Source organism: Arvicola amphibius, chromosome 5 (genome assembly GCF_903992535.2).
Source record: "Arvicola amphibius chromosome 5, mArvAmp1.2, whole genome shotgun sequence".
NCBI lineage: Eukaryota > Metazoa > Chordata > Mammalia > Rodentia > Cricetidae > Arvicola > Arvicola amphibius.
The window spans coordinates 94,017,531-94,043,596 of NC_052051.1; the positions used below are offsets into that span (position 1 = coordinate 94,017,531).

Consider the following 26,066-nt stretch of genomic DNA (forward strand, 5'->3'; position numbering starts at 1 on the left):
AGTGGCAATTTCTTTCATTCTCATGAGGGTAAGGATGTCCCTTTCCTATCGGCAGCCAAATCCCCCATTGCTACTTAACTCGTTGGGCCAGTTCTTCATATTTTCAAGCTGATTTCTTCATCATTAAGATGAGGATAATGGATTTGTCACGTGTAGAAAGTGCTGAGGCTGTTGGAAGAGGCCTGGGAAGCGTTTCATTAATAGAGCCTCCTTTCTTCCCTGTCAACCATACATTTATCACGTTCTTAAGTGAAGAGTAAAGAGTTTCAGTAAGAGACAAGCAAGTGCCATTCCTTCCCATCCTGCAGCAGGCTGTCCTGGAGGACAACGCGTAAATGACGCAATGGATGTGTCTGTTTGATTGATGCATCGGTGCAGAAAGAACGAGCGCTAACAGAGAGTGAAAGAAGCACGGGGCGATTATAATCTGCACCCTTAATAATCATGCTGAGTTCATGGAAAGTTCAACAAAAAACTTGCTGGGTTTGAGAAATGCAGCCCCACGGTGGCTTTCTTGGATCCACCTTTGGGTAGGATACGAGTTTTAGAATTACCTTTGAAATATTTTTATTGAAACAGAAGTTCACATGTCTGATTTCAGAGAAGGAAAAAATATGATTTGTCATGTTTAAGAGTAGAATACTTGATTTTCTGTGACCTTTGTCACATTTCAACATAGTACTAGATAATACATTATTTCAAAATAATCTTTAAAGCAATAAATAACATTCCAAAACCAAGACGGGCAAGTTATGACAACATTGGAAGAATTGTATTTAAAAAATGGGGTAATACATCCACCCGTACTATTAATGAGAAGTCAGATGAGCCTCTGGTGAGGAGTGTACTGCCTGCCGCCAAGCTCCGGTGCCACTCGCCGGCCCTCACTCGCTCTTAGTATGGACTCTATTGCCGTCTTTTTAGAAGCCTGGGACTCATGAGTGAGTGGGAAAACGCTGAAACATAGTTTTAGAAACAGAACCGCTTTGTGAACAGTAGGATATGTTTAAAAGACACCGCAGATGGCGGAGAGCAGGTAACACTGGGGAAAGCTCTCCCATCACAGCGCTCGCCACGTCAGGAGCGTTTCCTTTACAGGTGACAGACAGGGAAGACAGGCACGTGTTTGAGCAGACCTGAGACTACTCTGAGTTTTCTCCTCAATAAGGACCCGTCACTGCTGAGTGGACGATGGGCACAGTCCGCTGTCCGTGGAAACTTTTCACAGTGGCACAAGCTGAAGCTGGGAGTCTTCGTGGCCAAACAACTGATCTAATTGTCTTCACTCTTCCCTCTTTTTTTTTTTTTTTTTTTTTTATCACAGAATCGGAAGACTGTTTGACGGTACAGAACCCATTGTTTTGGACAGTCTCAAACAGCACTATTTCATTGACAGAGATGGACAGATGTTCAGATATATCTTGAATTTTCTACGAACATCAAAACTTCTCATTCCTGATGATTTCAAGGTGAGGGAATCCATGTTAATAGTAAATTTGTGATTTGTTTTGATGTGCTCCAAAAAAACCCTATTTCTAGTTCTACCCCCTTGCCAGGCATAGCATCTCACACGGCACCAGCAACCCTTAGCATGGCTACACTGTCTTTGTGGAGCAGAGTGCATGCCATTCATGTAGGATCAGGAAGCATTCACTTTTTATTTAAATAATATACTTAATTTTAGGAAATTGAAAAGAAGTTGATTCAACTCAAATTTAATTTCTGCTATGTCTTAGCATTCTAGATTGTAAAAGGAACTTAACTCAATAAAAATTTGTCTCCCAGAAATTTAAATATGCTTTTAGAATTGTTCCTTTTAAATGGAGAAGCAAGTATTGGCATCAACCACAGTAAAGGGGCCCTGGTACGCAATGGAATTTGACCAGGGAGACATAAAAGTGTTAGTATTAGAAGGGAATGCGTGAAATAGAATTTTTATGGCTGGTAATGTTTCTCTAAATAGAAGATTTTTAAAGCTACTAATTCTGAATACTATTAGAACTAATAGAGAACTAATTAAAACCTCTAAATGCAGAACCAATGCCCTCCAATCAACGGAATAACAAGTATCACTGATAGCTTCTAACAGAAAAAAGCACAACAAAAATTGTAATGTACAGGTAGCAATAAATTTGATGAGAAGTGGGCAGAATGTATTTTAAAAATGAATTTCTATTTTGAGACAGAAAGGATATATTTAAGACTTTTATACACAAAGGAATTTTTTTTTTAATTTGTGTGAAGCAAAGAAGATCATATTCAAATAGAAAATGTCTTAGTGGAAGAAATTTTTGCAACAAGAGATTAATATCCATCATAAAAGAGTTCCTCCAGGTCTATGAAGGCCGATAAACAATCTAGGAGGAATTTTTAACTATAAACAAGATTTTCCCAAAAAGAGAAAAAGATTTTATCAGTAAATATTTAAAGTGATGTTTTTCTCTCTTTAGTAAAAAAAAAAAGGTACAAGAGTAAAATGACATAATCCTTTTTATAAATTAGTTTGAATAAAATTGTAAAGATTTATGGACACAGTGTTGGGGGATTTTACAGTATGGTTGGGAAGGAAAGTGATTAAACCATTTTGGAGGATAATTCAGCAATAGCTATTAAAATTTCAGACATGCATGCTGTCTAGCAATTTCATGCTTATGAATTTATCTTCTATAAATATTCACAAGAGCATGCAAACATGTGTGCACATAGGATGTCTGGTAGTTGTGTTTATAATAGGAAAACATACCTAAAAAGAGTCTAGAAACAGCAGATGGTAGAATATAATATAGATTATCCATATAATGGAATAATTTTAAGGAGTGTAACTCATGCATATCTATTGATATATGGGGCAAAAAAACAAACTTTTATGATTTGGTGAAAATAGCAAGTTATAAAAAGATATGCAATGTATTTCTATTTGTGTAAAATATCGTGTATGTTATGAATATCTGAAATAGCATCTTCTCAATACACGGATGCAGTTCACTTACACTGCAGAGCTTTGGTGTACTAGCCAAGGCTTTAGAGCCTGGGATAGAAAGTGGGATGTGCACTCTTGAGAGAGCCCAGAAGAACAGGCTCCAGAGTGTTCCTCACGTCCATTGCAGAGGTGCAGGGGACTTGCACCTCCCGACAGCAGCTCTCACGTCCATTGCAGAGGTGCAGGGGACTTGCACATCCCGACAGCAGCTCTCACGCCCATTGCAGAGGTGCAGGGGACTTGCACCTCCCGACAGCAGCTCTCACGTCCATTGCAGAGGTGCAGGGGACTTGCACCTCCCGACAGCAGCTCTCACGCCCATTGCAGAGGTGCAGGGGACTTGCACCTCCCGACAGCAGCTCTCACTCTCCTTAGTTTCTCATTAAAGGTGCATAGATTTCCATGTAAAACCAACATGCCTTGACGTAACTCCTCTGTACTCAATTGTGTTTGAGAAATAACCCTTCACACATGCGCACATGCCTTGACGTAACTCCTCTGTACTCAATTGTGTTTGAGAAATAACCCTTCACACATGCGCACCGCTTCAGATTCAGGAAAGAGAGGGTGACAGAGAGGCCCCGGAGCCCCTTAGTAATTTGGGATCTGCTGGTTTATAGTGCTGCTCACTAAAACTTGGTCATGTGGTTGAGGAGGTGGCTCGGTGGGAAAAGTTCTTGTTGTGCAAGCATGGGACCTGCAGTCAGATCCTCAGTTTCCACGGAAATGCCAGGCAGAGAGAGGTGAACCATGGTGGCCAGTGGTCTGTCCACAGTGCTGGGGGGGTCCCAGGCTCAGTGACAGACCCGTCCCAAACGCTAACAATTACCATAATGTAGAGATTGATAGAAGGCAAGCATTGCCCTCAGACTTCCGTATATTCACCCACACGTGCACACCCACCCATACATACGCACTCCCACGCCAGCAGGAAATAAATTAACAAATTCCAGTCATATAACCTTCTGGATGGGACCTAAATATGCTGTCCTGGCCTGACTAACTGCTGCATGGTAATAGTCTTACAGACAGAGACACACGCTTTTCTAAAGAATATTGTATACTGTGCCCAAGACAATTGCTTATTTAGTTACAGATGTCATAGGAGACCAGATGTTGAATATCAGTAGACAATGCACTTCTCTTAACTCATCAAGAACTAACCTGACAACAGAAAGCTTGCATGTATATAATCTAATCATGTATAACTCCTGTTTCTAACAGGGATGTCACTCCAGGGAACCTTAAGATAGTAAAATGGTTATTATTGTTAGAAAACAAATATAGCCATTTATTTTTAATGGCAGCATATTTCAGGAAGGAGCTCGGTATTTTAAACACATAGTTTGTCTTAACTGTCAGTCACAAACTTTCCTGGGAGACACTGTTCTGTCTGAAGGAACATTAGATTAGATGCTGATATGGGTAGTTCCAGCGGCCATGCTCTGGGGACTCACCCAGTCACCCAGGACTGGGCCATTTGCTTAACCACACCTGTGGAGTGTCCTCCGAGGATTTCCAAACCCCAAATATCTGCTGTTCATCAACTCTAAGTACAGAACACATCCTTTAGTTGATCATAGCCCAAGCTTGGGAGGGCGAGGGTCTAAAACCAACCAACCAACCGAACAAACAAACAAAAAAACCTTTTAAAAAACTTGTCAAAAGAAACCCACATATCCGGAGACATTCAAATGCTTCCTTTGGAGCTGCTGGGCGATAGGCTTTACACCACAGTGTTCTGAGTCTGAGGGCAAGCAGCAGGAAGAAGGGTGGAAGCTGAGACGGCCATTTAGCTCTGTGGCCCTTAATGGAACTAAACCACGAAGAGAAGAGAAGTTCGTGGGAACCACACATGCCCATGTGAGCTGTCAGAATGCCAGAATTTTCCATCTGACCCTGATAAAGGGACATGGCCTTGTCACGTTGCAGGAATTGCTTTGCAGGTTTGACATGGAGAATGATCTTTGATTGCTTCCTTCTGACTCGAGCATTTAATGCTGGGCAAGCAAGGGTGTGAAGTCCTACAATATTAGTATCCTGTGCCCATCAGCATCCAATTCCACAAGTATGTTGTCTGTGCTAAAGTCCACTTAACAGTTCTGATAACGTCATATTTCAGAAGCTCGTGTCCTGGCTTCCGTGGAAAGTCAGTGTACGTGATGGCAGAACTTCTCTTGTGTATATTTTATGTGGATCTAACAGCCCTTCCTCTCGATTCTTTCCTCAATCATAATGATTTGCTTATTGCTACTTCAGACCCCACATAAAAGGCCAATGTGTGTTTGTAATTCCCAGTTCCCCAGAAGGCTGATGCTTTGCTCTTCTCCTCTTCAGGACCCATAAGATTATCTTTCTCTCCTGCTTGTTATTTTTAACATCTCTGAACACAGACCTCCTGTGATCACTCTGAAAATCCACCATTCCTAGATCTAAACAAACCACTACCAGGCAGCCTAGCTTATCAGTCTACACTGTATCCAAAACTCTAATACTTTTTAATATTATAGAAGTATGCATCTACTGTAGAAAAACTGAAAACATAAAAAAGCAAAAAAATTATGTATAATCTTCCCGCTACTCAGATTGTCAGTGTTAGAACTTGCCCAAGATTGCTTCTCTGCTGCTGGTATAAACTGTGACCAAAAGCAACCTAGAGCAGAAAGGGTTTGCTTGGGTTAAAGTTACAATCCATCATGGGCAAGCCAAGACAGGAAGTCAAGGCAGGAACCTGCACTAGGAACCGAAACAGACAATGGAGGAATGCTACTTACGGGCTTTCTTCTAGCTTGCTCGGCTTATACATACCCAGGACCATCTACCCAGGAATGGCACTGCCCATAGTAGGGTGGGCCCTCTCGCATCAATTAGCGATTGAGAAAACTCTCCCAGTCAAAGGTCTGTGTGGTGGAGGCACCCCCATGTGAAGCTCCCTTTCCAGATAGGAAGAGTGGACAGCCAAGGAAAGGGAGCTATCACAGATCCCTGCATGGCCTCTGGAACTTTCCCTGTACCTATTTTTAACAATTTTCTACTTGCCCTTTATACTAAATTTTATTTCATGTAATACCATAACTATGTCGAAGTTTACTTGGTTGATCCCCAAAGTGCCCTGTACAGTAGTTTTTCTGAGATACTACCTGGCCACATTCTGAGTGAGCGTTTACAGCTCTTTGCTCTCTGAACTGTAAGTCAGGTTCCTGTTCACTTAGCGATGAGCTTGGGCCAGCTGTCCCACAGAATGGCTTGTCATCTAGATTTGCCTGTTTGTCATCATCTCCCGATGTCATCTGACCTGGAAGTCACATCTGAAGGATGTAGGTTCCACATCTTTCCAAGAACACATACGCTGTGAGATTGTGTGCTCCATATTACTGCACATGAGCAACCTTGTGCCAGCCTAGGATGCTAAGGTTGAGCTTTGCCAGATAATGAGGCATATGCCCTTGGGCTGCAGCAGAAATGAGCTCTGTGAAGCCTACTTTTCAGCTTCAGCATGGCCAACATTTGTGGCCAAATGATTCTCTGGGGTTGGGCTGTCCTGTACAATGTAGGACTTTGATCAGTTTCCTGGCCTCTCCCCACCAAAGCGCCAGCAGTGCTCCACCCCCAGTTACAGTAACAAAGAGCATCTCTAAGCATTGCTAAATGGCCTCAGGCATAAGAATCAGCCCAGCTGAGAACCAGCAGTGTAGCTTATGGAAAAAGGGTGTTTATGGGGTGGGGTAGAGACTGGCCAGTTTATCTCATGGAATTAGGGAAGCCTTCTTTCATGGGTAGAAACAGTAGGACAGTTCTGAGGATCACAGCTGCTAGACTTTCTTGACTTCTCCTAAATTACAGTCACTACCCTGGATCCAGCCAGCAGTGACCAGAGTCTTCTCTCCTCTGGTTCCACTGAGAGACTTCTTAGCCAACTCTGACAATACAAGCGTAGCTTCTAGTTACTTCAGTTGTTAGGACTTACTCAGAGTGGAGGGACCTCACCCCCACTCAGGGTACCTGCACTATCCCTGGACCTCACCCCCACTCGGGGTACCTGCATCATCCCTGGACTCACTCCCACTCAGGGGACCTGCGCCAGCCCATGCGTACTTCTTTCCTCACAAGGATGCTCCCTCAGAGGCCGGAAACTAGCTGCAGCAACCTAGGAGGACAAAGAGCCAGGCAGGCAGCCAGTCCCAGCCTCAGCCCTTTCTAGACAGTGCCCGGAGCCCCTCCCTTCACCAAGTCCTAAATCAGGCCTGTCTCCCGTAGTGCAATGCTCAAGTGACTTGCAAGCCTGATCTGTTGCTCCAGCGTCTCTACCTTCAGGGCTGTCATCAAGCGTCAGGTCACTGTCGACTGTGCTTGGTCTAGTCTTTCTCTGCAGGGTGTCAAGGCGGGGGAGGTAGAGACACAACAAAGCACATCGCTACATCCATTTCCTTTAATAGTCATCAAAGATAAATGTGAAGTTGGGTGCCGTTGCTCCCCAAACCCAAGAGTTGTTAGGAGAAGCTGGGAGTTCCCTTCCACTGGTGAGGGTAAGAAGCTGTGTGGGTCAGAACTATTCAGGAACAGGTGAGCCAACTTCTCTGGCCCTGAGAATGGAGAAAGCAAGGCCAGGCCTGGAGAGATGGCTCCATAAGATGCTAAAGTGTTGGTCACTCAAGCACCAAGACTTGAGTTCCACCCCACATGAAGAAGCTGAGCATACACTTGCAGTATCAGCACTGTGGAGATAGAGACGTACAGATCCCCTGGGCTTACTGGCCAGCCAGCCTTAGGCATAGGCTACAGAGAGATCCTTGGAAAACAAGGTATAGAGCAACTGAGGAATGAGACTGTGGTTGATTTCTGGTGTGTTTGTGTGTGTGTGTGTGTGTGTGTGTGTGTGTGTGTGTGTATGTGTGTACACACGAAGAAAACACCAGAATGCCAACCTAAGAAAGAATCCCAGAGTGAGGAAAATGATTAACCTTAGAGGCCCAAACACTACACAACCATCCTGGCCACCCCACCTTTGTAGGGGGAAAGTCCTTAAAGTCAAGTGGTGGTGAGTCCTGAAGAGGTCTGTCACTTCTGATGGCTGGGTGCTGCTTTAAAACAAAGAACGGTACCCTCTGTGGCCTCCCGGTGATGCCGTCCTGACTGCATCCCCAGGGTGTTTGGCACAGATGTGGCTTTTAAAGCGAATGAGTGAATGGTTCCGTGGGCTGCAAGCAGCAGATGTGTCAGCGAGTGTAAAACATCCAGTGTATCAGTAGCTGAACCCTTTGAGGCTTCTGCAGACAGAAGCTCTGTGAAAAGCCGAGTCCCAGGTACAGATCCAGTGAACTTACTGCACGTGTGGCAAACAGGACTTTGCAGAGGAGGTTAGGTTACAGGGGTAGAAGGATTTTCCTGGAGAACCCAGGTGGGCCCTCTTAGGAGGGGACAAGAGGCTCGAGGCAGATTGTGACTGAACAAAGTGCTCGAATGGCTGGCCATCAGAAAGCAGCTGCCTCCCAGCATCTGGAAGAGAGGGGTTCTGCTGACCCCTTGGTTTCAGCCCAGTGACATCCATTTCTGACTGTGACCTCCCAAACTATAGGAGAATGAGTCTGTGTTGATGAGCCACCAAGCTTTTAGTCATCTCTTACGGCAGCAATGAAACATGTAATTAACAAAAACATTTTTTCTAAGATTTACCTTTCTGTGTGAGTGTATTAGTGCATATGTAGGTGCATACGTGTGTGTGTGTGTAAGCATGTGTGCATGTGCACACGCATGTCTGCACTGTGTATGTACAGGTACCTATGGAGGCCAGAAGAGGGCACTGGATCTCCTGGAGCTGGAGCTACAGGCAGTTGCAAGCCACCCACATGGGTGCTAGGAACTGAACTTAGGTCTTCATGAAAAGCAGCAGGTGCCTTTAACCACTGAGCCATCTCTCCAGTCCAAGAAATATGTTTTTAAAACATGCTTCATTTGCAAGTTGGATTCCACCCATGTTTATTCTCCTGGGTGCTGGTCTTCAGGTCTTAGGGAAGCTCACCTATGAAGTGGGGGCACCCTCTTTCTAGCTCAAAAACTGGTTTACATTTCAAAAAATTAAATACATATTCTCAGAAGCTAAAATCACTGAAACATGCTAAGTTTCTGAAAAATCGTTTCCCTTTACCAGTGCAGGGGGGTGAGCAGTTGAGGAAGTGGCCTTGGGTTCTCGCTGCTGGGTTGGCCTCCATCATTCTCCTATTGTCATAATGGATGCTCCTCACTCATGGGTGAGGAAAAGCAGATGCTCTGGGTTCATCTTCCCCAGAGGGGCTGGAGCCCAGCCCACTGCTGCACTGACATCTGCCCAGCCCACTGCTGCACTGACATCTGCCCAGCCCACTGCTGCACTGACATCCGCCCTGCCCGCTGCTGCACTGACATCTGCCTATTCCTACCAAGCATCTTCAGATGAAGAGAGTGGGGTTATTTAATCTATACAAGGTGAAGAAAGGTCACTGCCAGATCCAGAAAGGAGTCATAAGGAAAATTTCAAAAGATTTAGAGACAACAGGGGGATGAGCCCAGGACCAGCAAACCCCAAAAGAGCCATGCAAAATTCTCAAAGCAGGAAGTTAAAATCCTGGAATTAAAGAGGCCTGCTAAAGGATAAGCCAAGTATTCTAAAGAAAAAGCCAACAGTGAGCCAGAGCCAGAACTGTGGACTAGGAAGTACAGAAAGACAAACAAAAAGGAGACTGCCAAGAAAGTGAATGTCCAGAGTAATCCCAACCATGCAAAAAATAGTCGCATAGTGAGAAGAACCCGTGCAATGACCAGGCTGGTCAGTGTTTAAGGCATGCTGGCATGATGAGCCGTCAATATGACTCAGCTCTTTTCCAGTGGTGCCCTTCATTTCCACGGAGAGAGCTTGTCTGCCTAGGAACCAAAGAGCAGTGGGATAAAGGAAAGCATAGCCAGGATAGTTAAAAGGGAGAAAGATACCCAGTTGTGTGGCACCATTCAGTGTGAGGCCCACAGAAGGCCACCTAAGGCTTAAGAAGAAGGGCTCGGGGCATTCTAAATCTTCATTAGCAACAGAAGTTGCCAAGAAAGGCCAGAAGTCTCAAAACAGCTGTTGCCTCTCTTACATTCCAAGAAAATATGATGATAATTATGAATTCAAGCATTAGACCAGGAGATGCTCTGTCCATCCGTGAGATGCCCTGTCCATCCGTGAGATGCTCTGTCCATCTGTGAGATGCTCTGTCCATCCGTGAGATGCGCTGTCCATCCATGAGATGCTCTGTCTACCCATGGAGATGGACTGTCCATCCATGAGATGAGTTGTCCATCCGTGAGATGCGCTGTCCATCCGTGAGATGTGCTGTCCACCCATGGAGATGGACTGTCCATCCATGAGATGAGTTGTCCATCCGTGAGATGCGCTGTCCATCCGTGAGATGCGCTGTCCACCCATGGAGATGGACTGTCCATCCATGAGATGAGTTGTCCATCCGTGAGATGCGCTGTCCACCCATGGAGATGGACTGTCCATCCATGAGATGAGTTGTCCATCCGTGAGATGCGCTGTCCACCCGTGGAGATGGACTGTCCATCCATGAGATGAGTTGTCCATCCGTGAGATGCGCTGTCCATCCATGAGATGCTCTGTCCATCCATGAGATGCTCTGTCCATCCATGAGATGCGCTGTCCATCTGTGAGATGCTCTGTCCATCCATGAGATGCGCTGTCCACCCATGGAGATAGACTGTCCATCCATGAGATGAGTTGTCCATCCGTGAGATGCTCTGTCCATCCGTGAGATGTGCTGTCCATCCGTGAGATGTGCTGTCCATCTGTGAGATGCTCTGTCCATCCGTGAGATGTGCTGTCCATCCGTGAGATGCTCTGTCCATCCGTGAGATGTGCTGTCCATCCGTGAGATGCTCTGTCCATCCGTGAGATGTGCTGTCCATCCGTGAGATGTGCTGTCCATCTGTGAGATGCTCTGTCCATCCGTGAGATGTGCTGTCCATCCGTGAGATGTGCTGTCCATCCGTGAGATGTGCTGTCCACCCATGGAGATGGACTGTCCATTCGTGAGATGCTCTGTCCATCCATGAGATGCGCTGTCCAATCATATGTGCTGTCCATCCATGAGATGTGCTGTCCAATCATGAGATGAGCTGTCCATCCGTGACCAGGCTTCAGAGTCACTTATAAAATATGTAACCTGTATATTTAAAGAAAAAAAAGGTAAGGGCTTAGTGAGCAAAGAGGGACTCTAACGCAAAGTTCTTCTAGACTCATTACCTTTGATTTTATTTGTGGATGTACGTATTTATTATTTACTGTGCTCGGTGTTGAACCCAAGGTCACATCTTGCCAAACACCATCAGCTTTATTACCTTTGGTTAAGAGATCTCTACTCTATCACAGCTTTGTTAAAGATGCAGCATTTTACAGTGGGAAGAAGCTGTAATATGATTTGTTCCCCTGAGTCTTCAGACAGAGGCTGAGGTCTGAACAGTGAAGGAGGAGCCTGGGGCAGTGTGAGGATGTGACCCCATTCTCGAATGCCATCTGTCCCCTCAAAACCCTGCTTTAAACTGTAACATTCCAACAAGACCCCTACCACATGCCTCTACTAAGCTCAAGATCTTAAAATGATGGCTTCGTTACTGCTGACAGCCAAAGTTCAGTGTTGATTTATTGCCTGAACCCCACAAAGAGTTTCATCTAGCCCTGTTGTCTTGTTGCTTTGTACAGTGATTCACATAGGAACAGACTGCAGTTCAGAATGACACAGGGTGTTGGATGAGGGAATCAAAGTTTTTAGTTAGAAAATATTCAAACCCCACAGCATGGAAGTTAGGGTGGGGTAAATTACAGTGGTTCTCAGGACACTCCCAGACATCAGATGAGGACCTCACACACAGCAGCCCTGGTGAAGGGGACTCAGAGACGGAACAGAGAGCTGGGGTGCCAAGAGAGGATGACCTTTGCGCTGGGGGGCGGGGCAGGTGGACCAGCAGCACTGACAGCCAAGCCCTAACTCCTGTACATGACAAAGAAAGACTTTCCAATTTGATGAAGCTAGGCATTTGAGTTGGGGAGATGACTCCATATTACCTGGGTGTACTGTGTTATGGGGGTTCTTAAAAATCCAAGAGGAGGCAGGAAGGTCAGAGTCAGAAAAAGACATGTGGCAATGCAGGCGGAGGACGGAATGGCTGCGGGCAGCCTCTGGAAGCAAGACTCGTCCTTAAGACGCCAGTGTAGACTCCGACGCCTTTGACCAGGACTATGAGAATCACCTTTATACAATGTTTGCTGTTTTTGTTGGGGAAAGGCTTACTTTGACTCACGGATTTAGAAGGTTGCATCCAATGTGCTGGAGAATGCATGGTCCAGTTCACATCGCGCAGGCTGGGAAGATGAAGGGGATGCTGCCAGCCATTTGGCTCTTTCCTTTCACCTCTTCCATCCTGGCTGGCAGCGACTGGAAAGATGGTGTCCTCAGCAGTGGCAGAACCTCTCGCTGAGCAGAGGCTGTCCTGTACGTTCTATTTTTTTTTTCTTTGGTTTTTCGAGACAGGGTTTCTCTGTGGCTTTGGAGCCTGTCCTGGAACTAGCTCTTGTAGACCAGGCTGGTCTCGAACTCACAGAGATCCGCCTGCCTCTGCCTCCCGAGTGCTGGGATTAAAGGCGTGCGCCACCGCCGCCCGGCTTGTCCTGTACGTTCTTGAGTGACACCTTCAGTGTTGTGTGCTCTTGGAGTGTTAGGGAGCATATCAGCAGTGTCAAGTACAAGTGGCTGATGAAGCCCCTCAGAGGCTCAACAAATGAAAGAGAGCTGGAAGGCTAATTCCAGCCAGTATGATGCAAGGCCACAGTGTTTGAAGGGTGGGTCAGTGAAATGTAAACTCACAACAGCTCTGCCCCCGAAGACCGTGGAATATTTTTTTCTACTTTTCTGGCCATTAGTTTTTCTGCCTTGGAGAGCTCGGTTCATCAGCCCATTTTTTGATTTGGATTTGGGTTATTGAATTTTTGTAACTTTTTTTCTTTACTGATTCTAGGTATTAATCCCCTGCCAGATGTATAGCTGGCAAAGGTTTTCTCCTACTTCCTGGCTGCCCCTGCTGTCTTCTCGCCTGTACAGAAGCCTTTGGCTTCATGCAGTCCTCTTGATCAGTTTAGAAAGCCCTTCTGAGGCATATCTTAAAGTGTTTAGCCTATGCGTTCCTCTAGCAATTTTAGAGTTCCAGATCTTACAGTCAGATTTCATGCATTTTAATGGATTTTTACAAAGATAAAAGATATTCTTTTGAAATCATGCTCAAGATTTCATGCTCATGCTCATGAGGTGTCAGGGAAATGCAGTTAAAAATTGCTTTCCAGTTTCATCCCAACCCTGTGAGAATATGGGTCAATAAGAGAACTAACGACGACAGATATTAGTGACAGTGGGGGGGGCAAGAGGAGCCCTTACACACTGCTGGTGGGAAGGCACACTGGTGTGACCACGGTGGAAATCACTAAGCAGGTGCGCGCGCGCACGCACGCACACACGCGCTGGACTTGCGTAAGCAGCCGAAGGGATCTAAGGCAGCTTCCCACAGGTACTTGCTCATCCATGCTTAATGCTTCCCAGCTGCCAGGATACACAGCCAGCCCAGATGCCCATCACAGGACTTATAGAGTTCCATTCTCAAACCCGCTGCCTGCACAAAATTGTCCTGGTACCCACACACATCATGGCACACACTGGCCCATACCTATGAATGACACACACACAATAGTAAATAATAAAATTGTAAAAAGAAAGTACAGTGTGTACACACAATGGATTGTATTCAGCAGTAAAGAGTCACAAAATCATGCAAGTAGCAGAAGAGATGGAACTAGGGGTCATCATGTTAAGCAAATTAAGCATTAATATTACGTTTTCTTTTTGTATGCAGGATCTAGGGGTGTGTGTGTGTGTGTGTGTGTGTGTGTGTGTGTGTGTGTGTTGCAGGGCTAGGGCTTAAACCCAAAGCCTTATACATTTTAGACCAGTACTACTTAGTTACATCCTGACCCTTATTTAAGTTTTACTTTTCTTTTTTTAAGGCAAGATCTAATTGAGTTGCCTGGGGTGGCCTTGAACTTTCAATCCTCCCTTCTCAACCTCCTGTGTAGCTACTATGATTGATTCTGGGTTTTGTCTGGGGCGTGTATGTGTGTGTACGCACAGGAATATGTGTATACTCACTTGGAAGCCAGAGATCAGCCTCAGCACTCCATCCACTTTGTCCCTGAGACAGGGATCTTACTTCCTGACATTAGCAGGCATTAGGCTGGCTGACCAGTGAGCCTCGGGCATCCACCTGTCTGCACATGCCCAGAGCGGGAATGACAATGCTGCCCGGCTTATTAGCTTGTGTCCTGGGAAGGAACTCAGTTCCTTACACTTACACAACCATTACGCCCCTGATGGGGCATCTCCCAGCCCTCCACTCTGTCTAAATCTCTTTGAGAATGCTCAATTTAGTATTTTAGGTCAGTTTCTTGCAGTCATGGAGACTCTGATAGCTAGCAGAAACCCAGGTCTACTGTCTCCTGCCCTTAAAGCTTAGTATAGGGTCCCTAGGTCTTGTTATTATTGCTCTTTTGTTCCTTTCTGTCTGTGTGTTTGTTTTGGTTAGTTTTTTGAGACATGATAATTTTGTTGTAGCCTTGACTGTCCTGGAACTAGCTTTGTAGACCAGGCTGACCTTGAACTCACAGAGATCCTCCCGCCTCTGCCTCCAAAATGCTGGGATTAAAGGTGTGCACCCCACACCCATCCTATTCTTTTGTTCTTATGTCTTTAAACAGAGTCTCATGTAGCCAAGGCTGGCTTTGAACTCCTGATCCTCGTGCCACTACCTAAAAAAATTCTGTGATTATGCAAACATACCTAACTTGAATTTGCCCTATCTTGAGAGTGGATATATCTCAGCTAATTCTCAGTTTCTTAAAACCAAACTGTGTCCCATGCAAATAGAAACACAAGCAAGGAGGATTGGCAGAGCCACGTCTTCCTTTGCTGGGGAGGTGGAAGGCTGAGTAAAGAAGTATCAAATTCTGCGAGATGAGTGTCCATGACAGCATCTAACACCTGGTCCTTATTTCCCAATAGAGGAAGTGGACTGTCCAATAAGAGGCACGCTGGTATAAACCATTGTACCATTCTCCAGGTCCCGAAGATGTGAATGAAGCTGCTACCATGGTTACTGCTTCCTTGGGGAGAGGGAGGGAACTGTGAATGTAGTTCTGTATCCTCTGCTTCTGGTCTGCCCCTTGCTCTTACAGTCATGAGGCCGTGTATTTACAGAGCTGGCTCTCATGTGAATAGCAACCACCACCTGTCAGCATGGGCTCATGGAAGGAAGGCTGAGATGACTTTGTCAGTTGATTAACGTGTTCTCAGCCGACATGTCTGGACAAGTATCCACTTATCTCACACCCAGGGATGATTGTGACCATAGCTACATTGAGACATAATATTGACCTGCTTGTCAACACCACCTCTCAGGCTGCCTCTCCATCCCGTCCTTGGCCCCATTCTCTTTGTCTTCTCTTTCAGTAGCTCCTTGTGGATTTGGGGCTTTAATTCAAGCCATCTGTGTATGACTTGAGGCAAAGAATGCCTAAGTCTTCCAGAAATGGATAAGGTCCTCGTTCTCACCCAGTTTACCAGAAGTCAAAGTTGTGTGCTGTTTGCATCTCTGCTTTGAGACAATAGTGACAGGTGGCCAGGGGCAGGGTGAGAACCTTCCAAATCTCTATCAGCCTCGCCTAACCCATCACATACCAACACCCACGTTTAAGTAAAAGCCACATGCGCATCCTCTCGACAGCCACTCAAGCCTATCCTCAGGCCATGCTGCTTCCCACACCTTCCCAAGATGAGTTCTGAAGGTGGCAAGAACAGAAAGGCCCCCGTGAGTCTGTCTGCAGCTGAGCCTAACCTCCTGGGTGTCCAGCAGAGCAGACTAAATTTGGATTCCCACCAACACCATCCAGCTTGAGATCCCCAGGCACATTTTTGAACTGAAAAGGGAAAGTGAATCCTTTCACATTTCAGTTTTTCATTTGTGAAATGGGAATAAGGATGGGGCCTGATTTCATAGGGGATTTGAGGACTTAATTCATAAAAATCCCTTAAACAGGCCTATCTGCTAGCCCTGAATCCCCTGTATCATTAACGAAATGAATGATTGGTTAGGGTTTCTGTTGTAATGAAACCAGGCCTATAGCAACTTGGGGAGGAAAGGGTTTATTCGGCTCACACTTCCATCTCATTGTTTTGTCACCAAAGGCAGTCAGGACAGGAACTGGGCAGGGCAGGGACCTGGAGGCAGGAGCTGATGGAGGCCACGGAGGGGAGCTGTTTGTTGCCTTGCTCCCCAGGGCTTGCTCAGCCTGCCATCTTGAAGAACCCTGGACCACCAGCCCAGGGGCAGCACCACCAGCGATGGACTGGGCCCGTCACCAGTGATCCCAAGTTGAGAAAATGCTCTGCAGGCTGGCCCACACCCCGATCTCATGGAGGCATCTTCTCAGTTGGGGTCCCTCCTCTCAGATGACTCTAGTTGTGACAAGTTGACAGAAATCAACTTGTAGCCAGCACAAGGAATGAATGAGTGCAAATGGAGTCTTTAAAAATGTGTTATAAGTGGAATGTTCACATTGAGATTTGATTATTGAAATACAACAGAAGTAAACAGACATCAATTTCAATATAACATATAAAGTTAGTTATGTGATAACTTTATACATGCATACAAGATTGTATTTTGATCCCCACTCCTTCCCCCAACTCCTCATAAATCTACTCCCTAATCCCTACTCCAATTTTATTTCTTCTTTTTGAAAAATAACCCACTGAGTCCGGTCTGTGTTGAGCACATGCTCGTGTGTGCAGAGCCATCCCCTGGGGCATGGCCAGCCTACTAGGGCCACTCTCTTAAAGAAAACAGACTCTTCCTCTCCTTGCAGTCATTAGTTGTCAAAAGCTCCATCACTGGGGGAAGGCTTGTGAGCCCTTCTCCCTGCTTGCTGGAATGTGCAGAGGGCCACGGCTGCTGTGGGTTCATGGCTACAGTGGCTCTGTTGTACCCAGAAGTGTCACACAACCTGTATCCCAACAGTGTGTGTGTGTGGGGGGATGGGGGGGTGGACCATGAGTTCAAGGCCACACACCTGTATTCCAACACTAGGGGAATGGACCCCGAGTTCAAGGCCACACACCTGTATCCCAGTATCCCAACACTGGGGGAGGAGGATGGACCATGAGTTCAGGGCCACACACCTGTATCCCAACACTGAGGGTGGGGGGTGGACCATGAGTTCAGGGCCACACACCTGTATCCCAACACTGGGGGGGGGGGGGGGACCATGAGTTCAAGACCACACACCTGTAGTCCCAACACTAGGGGGCGTAGAGGACCATGAGTTCAAGGGCAACCTGAGCTATCTTGTAAGAGCCTAAGCAAAACAAATCAAGCAAAGCACAACTATTTTGGCACCTTATATATGTGTTTCCCACTATGAAATGCCTTTTAATTCCCCCCCCCCCCAGGACTATACTTTGTTATATGAAGAGGCAAAATATTTTCAACTTCAGCCAATGTTGTTGGAGATGGAACGATGGAAACAGGACAGAGAGACTGGCCGCTTTTCACGGCCCTGTGAGTGCCTCGTGGTGCGTGTGGCCCCAGACCTTGGAGAAAGGATCACCCTCAGTGGGGACAAGTCCTTGATAGAAGAAGTCTTCCCAGAGATTGGCGATGTGATGTGCAACTCCGTCAATGCAGGCTGGAATCACGACTCCACACATGTCATCCGGTTTCCACTAAACGGCTACTGTCACCTCAACTCAGTCCAGGTATGTCAGCATATACCGTATGGCACCAGTGCCATTCTCAGTGCCGTCACTTAGCCTTTCTTCCACCAGCACCTCTCCTGCAGAGAGCTGAGGAACTGTCATGGGCAATGCTTACATTGGGTTGGTGGTTTCTCAGCATCCATCCCATAAATCCACAAGTCTTTGTTGAGCACCTACTATGTGCCCGATACTATGTGTACCTACTGTGAGTACAGGTGATGCAGAAGAAAACACACAACAGTTCTGTGTTTGTGGAGTTTGTGTCTCAAAAGTGGGTGGGGAGAGACATTAACACCATAAACCCTGCCCACATAGTAAGCAGAGGACATCTGGGGCAGTGTTTGTGTTAGTGTTTGTCACTGTAACAAGCACCAGAGAGAAACAACTTCATTTGTTTTGGCTCATGGTCTCAGAGGTGACCACTGGGTTCACATTGGGCTGTGGTGAGGTAAAACATTGTTACTGACAGGTGTGGTAGAGGAGAGTCGCTCACCTTATGGTGACCAGGAAAAAAAAGGCAACAAACAGGAAGTGGCCTCGGCATGATGTGCCCCTCAGAAGTACATTTTCAAGTGAGCTACTTCCACCAATCAGGCCCCACATCCTGACAGCCCATTCACTGTGAAGCCATCAGCAAATCAAGGAATTGATTCGGTTAGTGTTCTCAGTGACTGAGTCCACCAGCTGCAGAACAGGCTTTCTCTGCCCAGCCTTGTGGGGTGTACTCCATACCCAACCCCTAGTGGTCTTCCAGGTAGAAAGATCAAGTTGTAAGGAGCCCACAGCAGAAGTGCCCTCAGCATGTTGAGTGCTATCAGGAAGGTCGCTTGAAGGAAAGGAACCAGAATGAGTTTGTATAGCACAGGAGGTTAAGGATGATGGGAGACAGTCATGGTGAGCCTCGGTGAGATTTTCTGCTTTAGTGGGGTTTGGGAGAGAAGGGTTGCGGTGTTTGCTGTTAGGTTCATTCACTTGTGGGAAACAAGAGGAAAGCCAGAAGATGAACTTGAACAGAAGAGAAAGATGCTGTAACTTTGTTCTAAAATAAATATTCCAGGGTCCAAGAATGTAGATCAGTTGGGCTTACCCAGCATGAATTGGGCACTGAGACTAATTCTCAGTGCTCCATGAGCTGTGGTGCAAACCTATATAATTCTAGCACTTGGGAGGTAGAGGCAAGAGGATCAGGAACTTGAGGTCAGGGCTAGAGAGATGACTCTGTGGTTAGGACCACGTGGGTTCAGTACCCAGCATCCACATTGGTTGGCTCACAAGTGCCTGCAACTCCAGTCTGATAATCTCTCCTGGCCTCCTTGGATAACTGCATACAAATGATGCACATCCTGACAAGCACTCACGTGTGTGTGTGTGTGTGTGTGTGTGTAAATGAAATAAAAAATATTCAAGGTCATCTTCCGCTCATTAGCAAGTCCAAGGCCAGCTTTATCTACATTGAGACCCTGTCTTGAAAAAAAAAACCAAACAACAAAAAGCGAACAGTAGCCTTTAAGTCTGATGACTTGAGTTCAGTTTCTGGGTCACTCAGTCACACACACACACAGACAGACAGAGAGAGAGAGGTAGAAAGGGAGGGGGGAGGGAGGGAGGGAGGGAGGGAAGGAGGGAGGGAGGGAGGGAAGGAGGGAGAGAGAGAGAGAGAGAGAGAGAGAGAGAGAGAGAGAGAGAGAGAGAGAGAGAGAGAGGGAGGGAGAGAGGGAGAGAGAACAAGCACTTGGCCACATGCAGGCCAGCACTAGGCCACACCAGATACTTGGCACATTCTGTGTATAAAACTCTGGGCCAGAAGACAACCGGTGTCCATGACACCCCTGGGGGAAATAAGCATGAGAATGAGGTTTGTTGCTGTCTAGTGGCTCCTCGTGCTCATATGTCCTCTCCTAATGGGGCAGAAGATCCTTTCAGAGCACACTGAGGCAACTGTCACCTGATGGGTTCCATTTCCCCTTCTGCTAGAGTTCTGCCCAGAGCTGTCTGCCACCATTGTATTCACTAGAACTCAGGGATGGTCCCATCACCCTGTCCTTAGTCCCATGAGCAGATGTGCAAAGCGAATTCACCTGCCCCAGCTGAGTGCTGTGGAGAGCGCTTGCAACTGTTCTCAGTTCGGGCCTTGGATTTGAAACACATCCTCATTTTCCCAGTCTCTCCTAGTACATTATTTTACTTCTATATTCCGTGTAAAAGTTGGTGATAAGAACTGATAATTAAGAAGCTGGAGGCAATGTAGCTCAGTGGTAGAGCGCTGGCCTACCGTGCACAAGATGCTGGCTTTATTTCCTAGCACTGCATTTAATTAATTAATTAATTGATTGATTAATATCAAACTATTAATTATAATTAGGATTTCCTTGCTTAGTTATAGTTAGGGTTTTGCTTGCTTATTTTGAGCCAGACTCACACTGTGTAGCCCAGGCTGGTCCCACACTCTTGATCCTCCTGCCTTTGCCGCCCAAGTGCTGAACATGACATCACACACAGTCCACTTTATTACTGACAGTTTGAGAGTCAGTTAACAGCATTTCACTCCACTCAAAACAGAAGAAAGTTGAAGCAAGCTTATCTTTAAAGTTATGGTTTATGGTGTCCCTTTCCTTTAGAGATGTGTGCAGTCTGATTCTATCCAGTGAACTCTCTGTTAGATTGCCAAAGAAAGAGTGCGCTCAGTTAGCTCCCTGTCTCCCTATCTCAGGGTCACAGGTTGGCTTCCTGTATCCAAGTGTCCAAGTGTCTGGCTAGCATTTGACTTTGAAATTAAACAACAGTTAATTAAACAGAATTTAGGCTAAAGGAGACCTTTAAAGTATCTTCTTGTTTGTTTGTGGTCCTAGGGGGTCAAAACCAGGGCCTTGTGCATGCTGGGCAAGCACTCTCCCACAAGTGACAGCACCAGGTAGAAATAGCTTAATTTTCTAACAAAAAACCATTGCCTTCATTCTGGAATGTGCGAGGATTGAGCTTCGGAACACATCTTTGGTGTGTTTGTGTGACCGATGCACTTGCCTTGCCCCTAAGTAGATGCCTGTCTTGTTGTCTTCACAGGTCCTCGAGAGGTTGCAGCAACGAGGATTTGAAATTGTGGGCTCCTGTGGGGGAGGAGTGGACTCATCCCAGTTCAGTGAATATGTCCTCCGCCGGGAGCTGAGGCGGACACCCCGTGTACCCTCAGTCATCCGGATAAAGCAGGAGCCCCTGGACTAAACAGACTATTTCTTATGCAAAAAGAAAACATACACAACCTAATAATATGCGGAAAGGAACATCTGTGTGCAGCTGGGACAGTAAACCAAGCTCTGAAGCTATAATTGAATAAAAGACATTTCTTTGCTCTAGAAATCACACCTGTGTTCATATGGGAACAATTGGAATTATGATATCCTCAAGATGTAAAAAAATATATAAATATATAAATATATATATGTCAAAAGGTAGGAAATGCAGAGAGAGAGAGAGAGAGAGAGAGAGAGAGAGAGAGAGCGCTATGGTGGGTGCCGTGGTGGCCATGCGTGTCCTGGGCCTCTGAGGTCTCTGTCCAGTAAATAAGCCATGACAGGGAGGACAGAGTCTCCTTATGCTGTCAATTGCCAACAGTCATCCGTTGTTTCTTTTTTCCTTTATCTTTCTTCCTTTCCTTTTTTTTTAAACAAACAAAACAAAACACCTCAGCTGGTGTTTCTTTGCAAGTGGAGGTGTCATATTTCATCAGGTAGGGACCAGGAGGGAATCAGAGGACCACTGGAGCCCACTGCATGGGACGTACATAGACAGGACATTTGAACTGTGGTTTGGACAGGAGTGGCACTTTGTTGTCCGCTTCACAACCGTGACCTTTCCTTGTTTTTATGCTGATTGTTGATCGTTTGGCAGAGGGGCCAGAGCTATTTCTTGCTAGAGATCTCCAGTTTCAGTCTGCTGCTTTCCTACAATTTTTTCAGATTTTATAATGTATTAAATAAAATAAACTCTGTTTTAAAAAATGAGTCCTGTGTAGACCACACGTGTTGGGATAGGATGGATTGAGATGAAATTTTTCCTGTTTCCCTGTGTTGGGCGTTAGAAAGAGCTCTTGGCGGTTGGAGCAGCTCTAAAGGCCCACAGACAGATAAGGCTGTGGCCTCTTCTCTTCCAGCTTGGCCAATGCTTCCTGCTTCCTGGGCTTCGTTATTCTGCCTTGTTGAATAAGATAAATCACTTTGTGTTTTTCTTGATGAGGAGGAAGAGGATGGAAAACAGGACCTCATTCAAGCTAAGCTTGAATTCTAAAACTGATACTTCCCAGGCCAATCTCTGGGCCTCCTCCATACAGCCCTCCTTCTCGATGCTGCCCTCCCTCCCTACACCTTCCCCTACACAACCCTCTCTTCCTACAGCCCTCCCTCCCTACACCTTCCCCTACACAACCCTCTCTTCCTACAGCCCTCCCTCCCTACACCTTCCCCTACACAACCCTCTCTCCCTACAGACCTCCCTCCCTACACCTTCCCCTACACAACCCTCTCTTCCTACAGCCCTCCCTCCCTACACCTTCCCCTACACAACCCTCTCTCCCTACAGACCTCCCTCCCTCCCTACACCTTCCCCTACACAACCCTCTCCCACTACAGCCCTCCCTAAGGCTCATGTAGCCCTTGCAGGGCTCAGAGTCAGTGTGTCACCCATCCAGGTCCTAACTTCTGATCCTCATGCCTTCACTTCAAAATCTGGGGTTACAGGTTTGCACCACCATGCCTAGACTCCAGTCTTTATTCCTACAAACTTCTCAGTCACACTTAGGTTATCTTGCTGCAGAGGGAACGAGACCAATATTATGTGGTTTAACAAGTGTTCTTGCTTGTGGTTCTGGGATTCTCAAGTGCACACTGGCCCTGGCTGGTCTGCTCCTGTTCTTTGATGCCATCCAGGGGCCAGCAGAGCCATGATGTCTTACCAGGTGGCTGCCAGCCCTCCCTGTGGCTAAGACCCCTTCAGCAAGGTGCTACTGTAAGTGCTCTGAGAAGCAAGCAATGGAAAGTGCAGTCCTGTAAGAGGCCACACCCCAACTTGTACTGTGGCTGTGGTCTGTTTTCTGAGCAGACATAACCGGTTCAGACTGAGGCGAAGTTCATAAAACCCGTCTGATGAAGACAATAGCAACAAATTTGTGGTCAACTTAAATCCACTATAGTATCAGCCAAAAGATCTTCCAAGAGAGGTGTTATAGCTTTACACTAATAAGCGCCCAAATAATCACCTCATCAGTCAGAAAGGTACAAACCCTGAGGTACCCATCTTCCTTTAGAACTAAATCCCCAGCTTTTCCAGCACACTGGTGACTCTGATCTCTCCTTCCCGATACTTTTCTTCCATCCTCCTTCCAGCCACTCCAAACCACGCTGCATGCTGCTAAGATTGGCAGGTAAGGCATACTGTGTTTTGGTGCACCAATGCTCCTGCGGTGCCGGGCTATTGCCATCCTGAACTTACCTTCCTGGTTTAAATTAAAAAGCCTGTGCCTGAGGACACCAGTAATGAAAATATCATTGCTACCGGAACTCAGAGGAAGCCGCTCATGGCTGCCGCCCCCTCTGACACAGAGGCAGCCTGAACGTTTAATTTCTTTAGTGACTGCCAACCAGGCTGCCACAGTCTTCCATAATGTCCCCTTATGTGAGACTAATAAACCACAGAATTCGATGCAGACCGCCAGGGCTGCTCCTGCCAGCTGCTTCGTCATCCCTGTCCCACTAAAAGAAGAACTTTCACCATGGTTTTTAGAGCAATCTGTTTCCATTAGCCAAGGTATCCCTGGATGAGTAAAATGGGGACCATGCTCTGGGTCCCACTGGTTCCAATCAAGTTCATATTTAGTGCTGCGGAGATGGCTCGGTCAGTAGAGTGTGCTTTGCAAACACGAGGATGTGTTTGAGCCCCAGAGCCCATGCCAAAAGCTAGGCTCAGGACAGTGCTCACTGGTAAGATGGGAAGTGGAGACAGGTAGTTCTGGAGCCTGCTGGCCAGCTGCTCCAGTCTACTCAGCGAGGTTCCAGCCTATGCTGCAGCGCTCAAACAAAAGGCAGAAGGTGCCTGAGAAATGACCCCTGCCTTCACACACAGGACATGAGACGAACTTTATCCAGCACCCTCTTTGTGCAGTTAGAACCATCCCCCCAAAATGTATGTGTTCTCCACTGACTGCAACTATTTTGATCAGCTCAGTGGAACCTCCATGTACAGACACTAAAGCACTTCAGAAACAGTGGGTCAGTCACAGCGTAAGTGGGCCACAGCTCAACTTCTCATCACTTTCCACTGTCCAGTATGTAGTTCAGACGCTAATATGACCAGCTGAGCTTAGAGCCACCTGGACAGCTGTGCTCTTTCCCTCTGAGGATCTGGTCAAGGGTTGCATGTGATGGTTATCAATAATATCTCTTTAGCGTCCTTCTGAGAAGTTTTCCTTTGAGAGGAGGGTGTCCCCAAGTGGACTCATCTAAAGAGTCCAACTCGCTTTTTAACACAGCACAAAGCCTTGGGTTTGTCTAACTGCTTCCTTGTCAGTAGAGTCCAAAGAAGGAATTTTCTATTTCTGCAGGAACACTACATAGCTGATGTCATGTCCTTACTGCCTCACTTCAGAAGGCCTGCTTTGGTCCATGTTAATTATGACAATTTTTTAAATTGTTGTTCTTGTTATAGTTTGAGACAGGGCCTTACCATATAGCTCTTGCTGGCCTGGAACTCACAATGTAGACCCTGCCCCTGGCTCCTGAGTACTGGGAATAAAGATGTGCCAACCTGGATGGCCGTTTTTTTGTCTCTTGCATAAAGTGACTTCTACCAAATGTAAAACTTGATTTTTCTCCTTATTAATTAATTAATTAATTATTAATTAGTCCATAGGGTGATAATATAAGACTGTGAATATCTATTTCCTCCACATACATGTCTGCTGGTTTTACCATCCATTGGCAGTATTTTCTTCAATTAATTTTTACCTTGTTGGTTATAAAAATCTTTAAAAGTGTTCTTTGAATGGTTAAACCATTGATTCTTGAAATAACTTTTTTTTTTTAAAGAAAATACATTTTTTTAAACCTGGGGCATACAAGCCAAAATCTCTTCCTTAAGATATACTCTTCCTTAAGATATACTTTGGAAAAACAGAGCACACCTAAACTGGTTTCCAAATCATGGGTAAGTTTCCACATAGGAAGAAGAGCCATGCACTGAGCGGGCTCCGTGTTCCAGGAATATGCACGGAATATGCACAGAGTGGGCCCTGTGTGCCAGGAATATGCACCTAGCGGGCACCGTGTGCTAAGAATATGCACTGAGTGGGCACCATGTGCCAGGAATATGCACCGAGCGGGCACCATGTGCCAGGAATATGCACCGAGCGGGCACCATGTGCCAGGAATGTGCACTGAGCAGAACTGAGCGGGCACCATGTGCCAGGAATATGCACCGAGCGGGCACCGTGTGCCAGGAATATGCACCAAGCGAGCACCATGTGCCAGGAATATGCACTGAGCAGAAGTGAGCAGAAACTGTGTGCCAGGAATATGCTCAGAGCGGGAACCGTGTGCCAGGAATATGCACAGAGCAGGGACGATGTACCAGGAATATGCACAGAGTGGGCACTATGTACCAGGAATATGCACAGAGTGGGCACTATGTACCAGGAATATGCACAGAACGGGCATTATGTACCAGGAATATGCTGACCTTTTAACTCTAGTGGTTCATTTCATCTGGATGAGCACACAGGTGTACCTTGTTTCTCAAGTAACTAAGACTCTGAGAAATCGAGTAAACAGCATAATGGAACTGAGTGTTCCCTTAAGTGTTTACAGGAGAGACAAAACAAAACCACACCACTGAGAGGGAATAAATCTCAAGTTGTAACAGCAAAGAAGTACAGATTCCTTTTAAAAATTATTACATTTTTAAATTTATTTGTATGTTGTTATTGTATGCACACCATACAATAACATACATGTGCCATGCTGTGTGGAGATTGGTGAATAAATTGTGGGAGCCAGTTCTTGCCTTCTACTATGGGATTCCTGGAGACTGAACAGGACCTGAGTTGTCGCTTGGTGGCAAGTGCCTGTCTGCTGATCCAACTCTTTGATCTTAAAGTAGATTTTTTTAAGATTTTGTGTGTGTGTGTGTGTGTGTGTGTGTGTGTGTGTGTGATGTGTGGA

General features: G+C 46.1%; 2 protein-coding genes across 3 annotated transcripts in view; one reads left to right on the forward strand and one right to left on the reverse strand.

The window, feature by feature from the left end:
* The window catches only part of Kctd1 (potassium channel tetramerization domain containing 1), a 100,415-nt gene extending 78,623 nt beyond the window's left edge, over positions 1-21,792 (forward strand). For both annotated transcript variants that reach the window (XM_038331298.1, XM_038331297.1), the window contains exons 3-5: positions 1,325-1,469; positions 17,557-17,862; positions 20,923-21,792. In XM_038331298.1, coding sequence (XP_038187226.1) covers positions 1,325-1,469; positions 17,557-17,862; positions 20,923-21,081 — 610 coding nt within the window. In that variant the 3' untranslated portion in view covers positions 21,082-21,792. The remainder of the gene's footprint in view (positions 1-1,324; positions 1,470-17,556; positions 17,863-20,922) is intronic.
* Positions 11,060-26,066, reverse strand: part of Taf4b (TATA-box binding protein associated factor 4b) — a 194,950-nt gene continuing 179,943 nt past the window's right edge. The window contains exon 15 of the mRNA XM_038331300.1: positions 11,060-11,175. Coding sequence (XP_038187228.1) covers positions 11,080-11,175 — 96 coding nt within the window. The 3' untranslated portion in view covers positions 11,060-11,079. The remainder of the gene's footprint in view (positions 11,176-26,066) is intronic.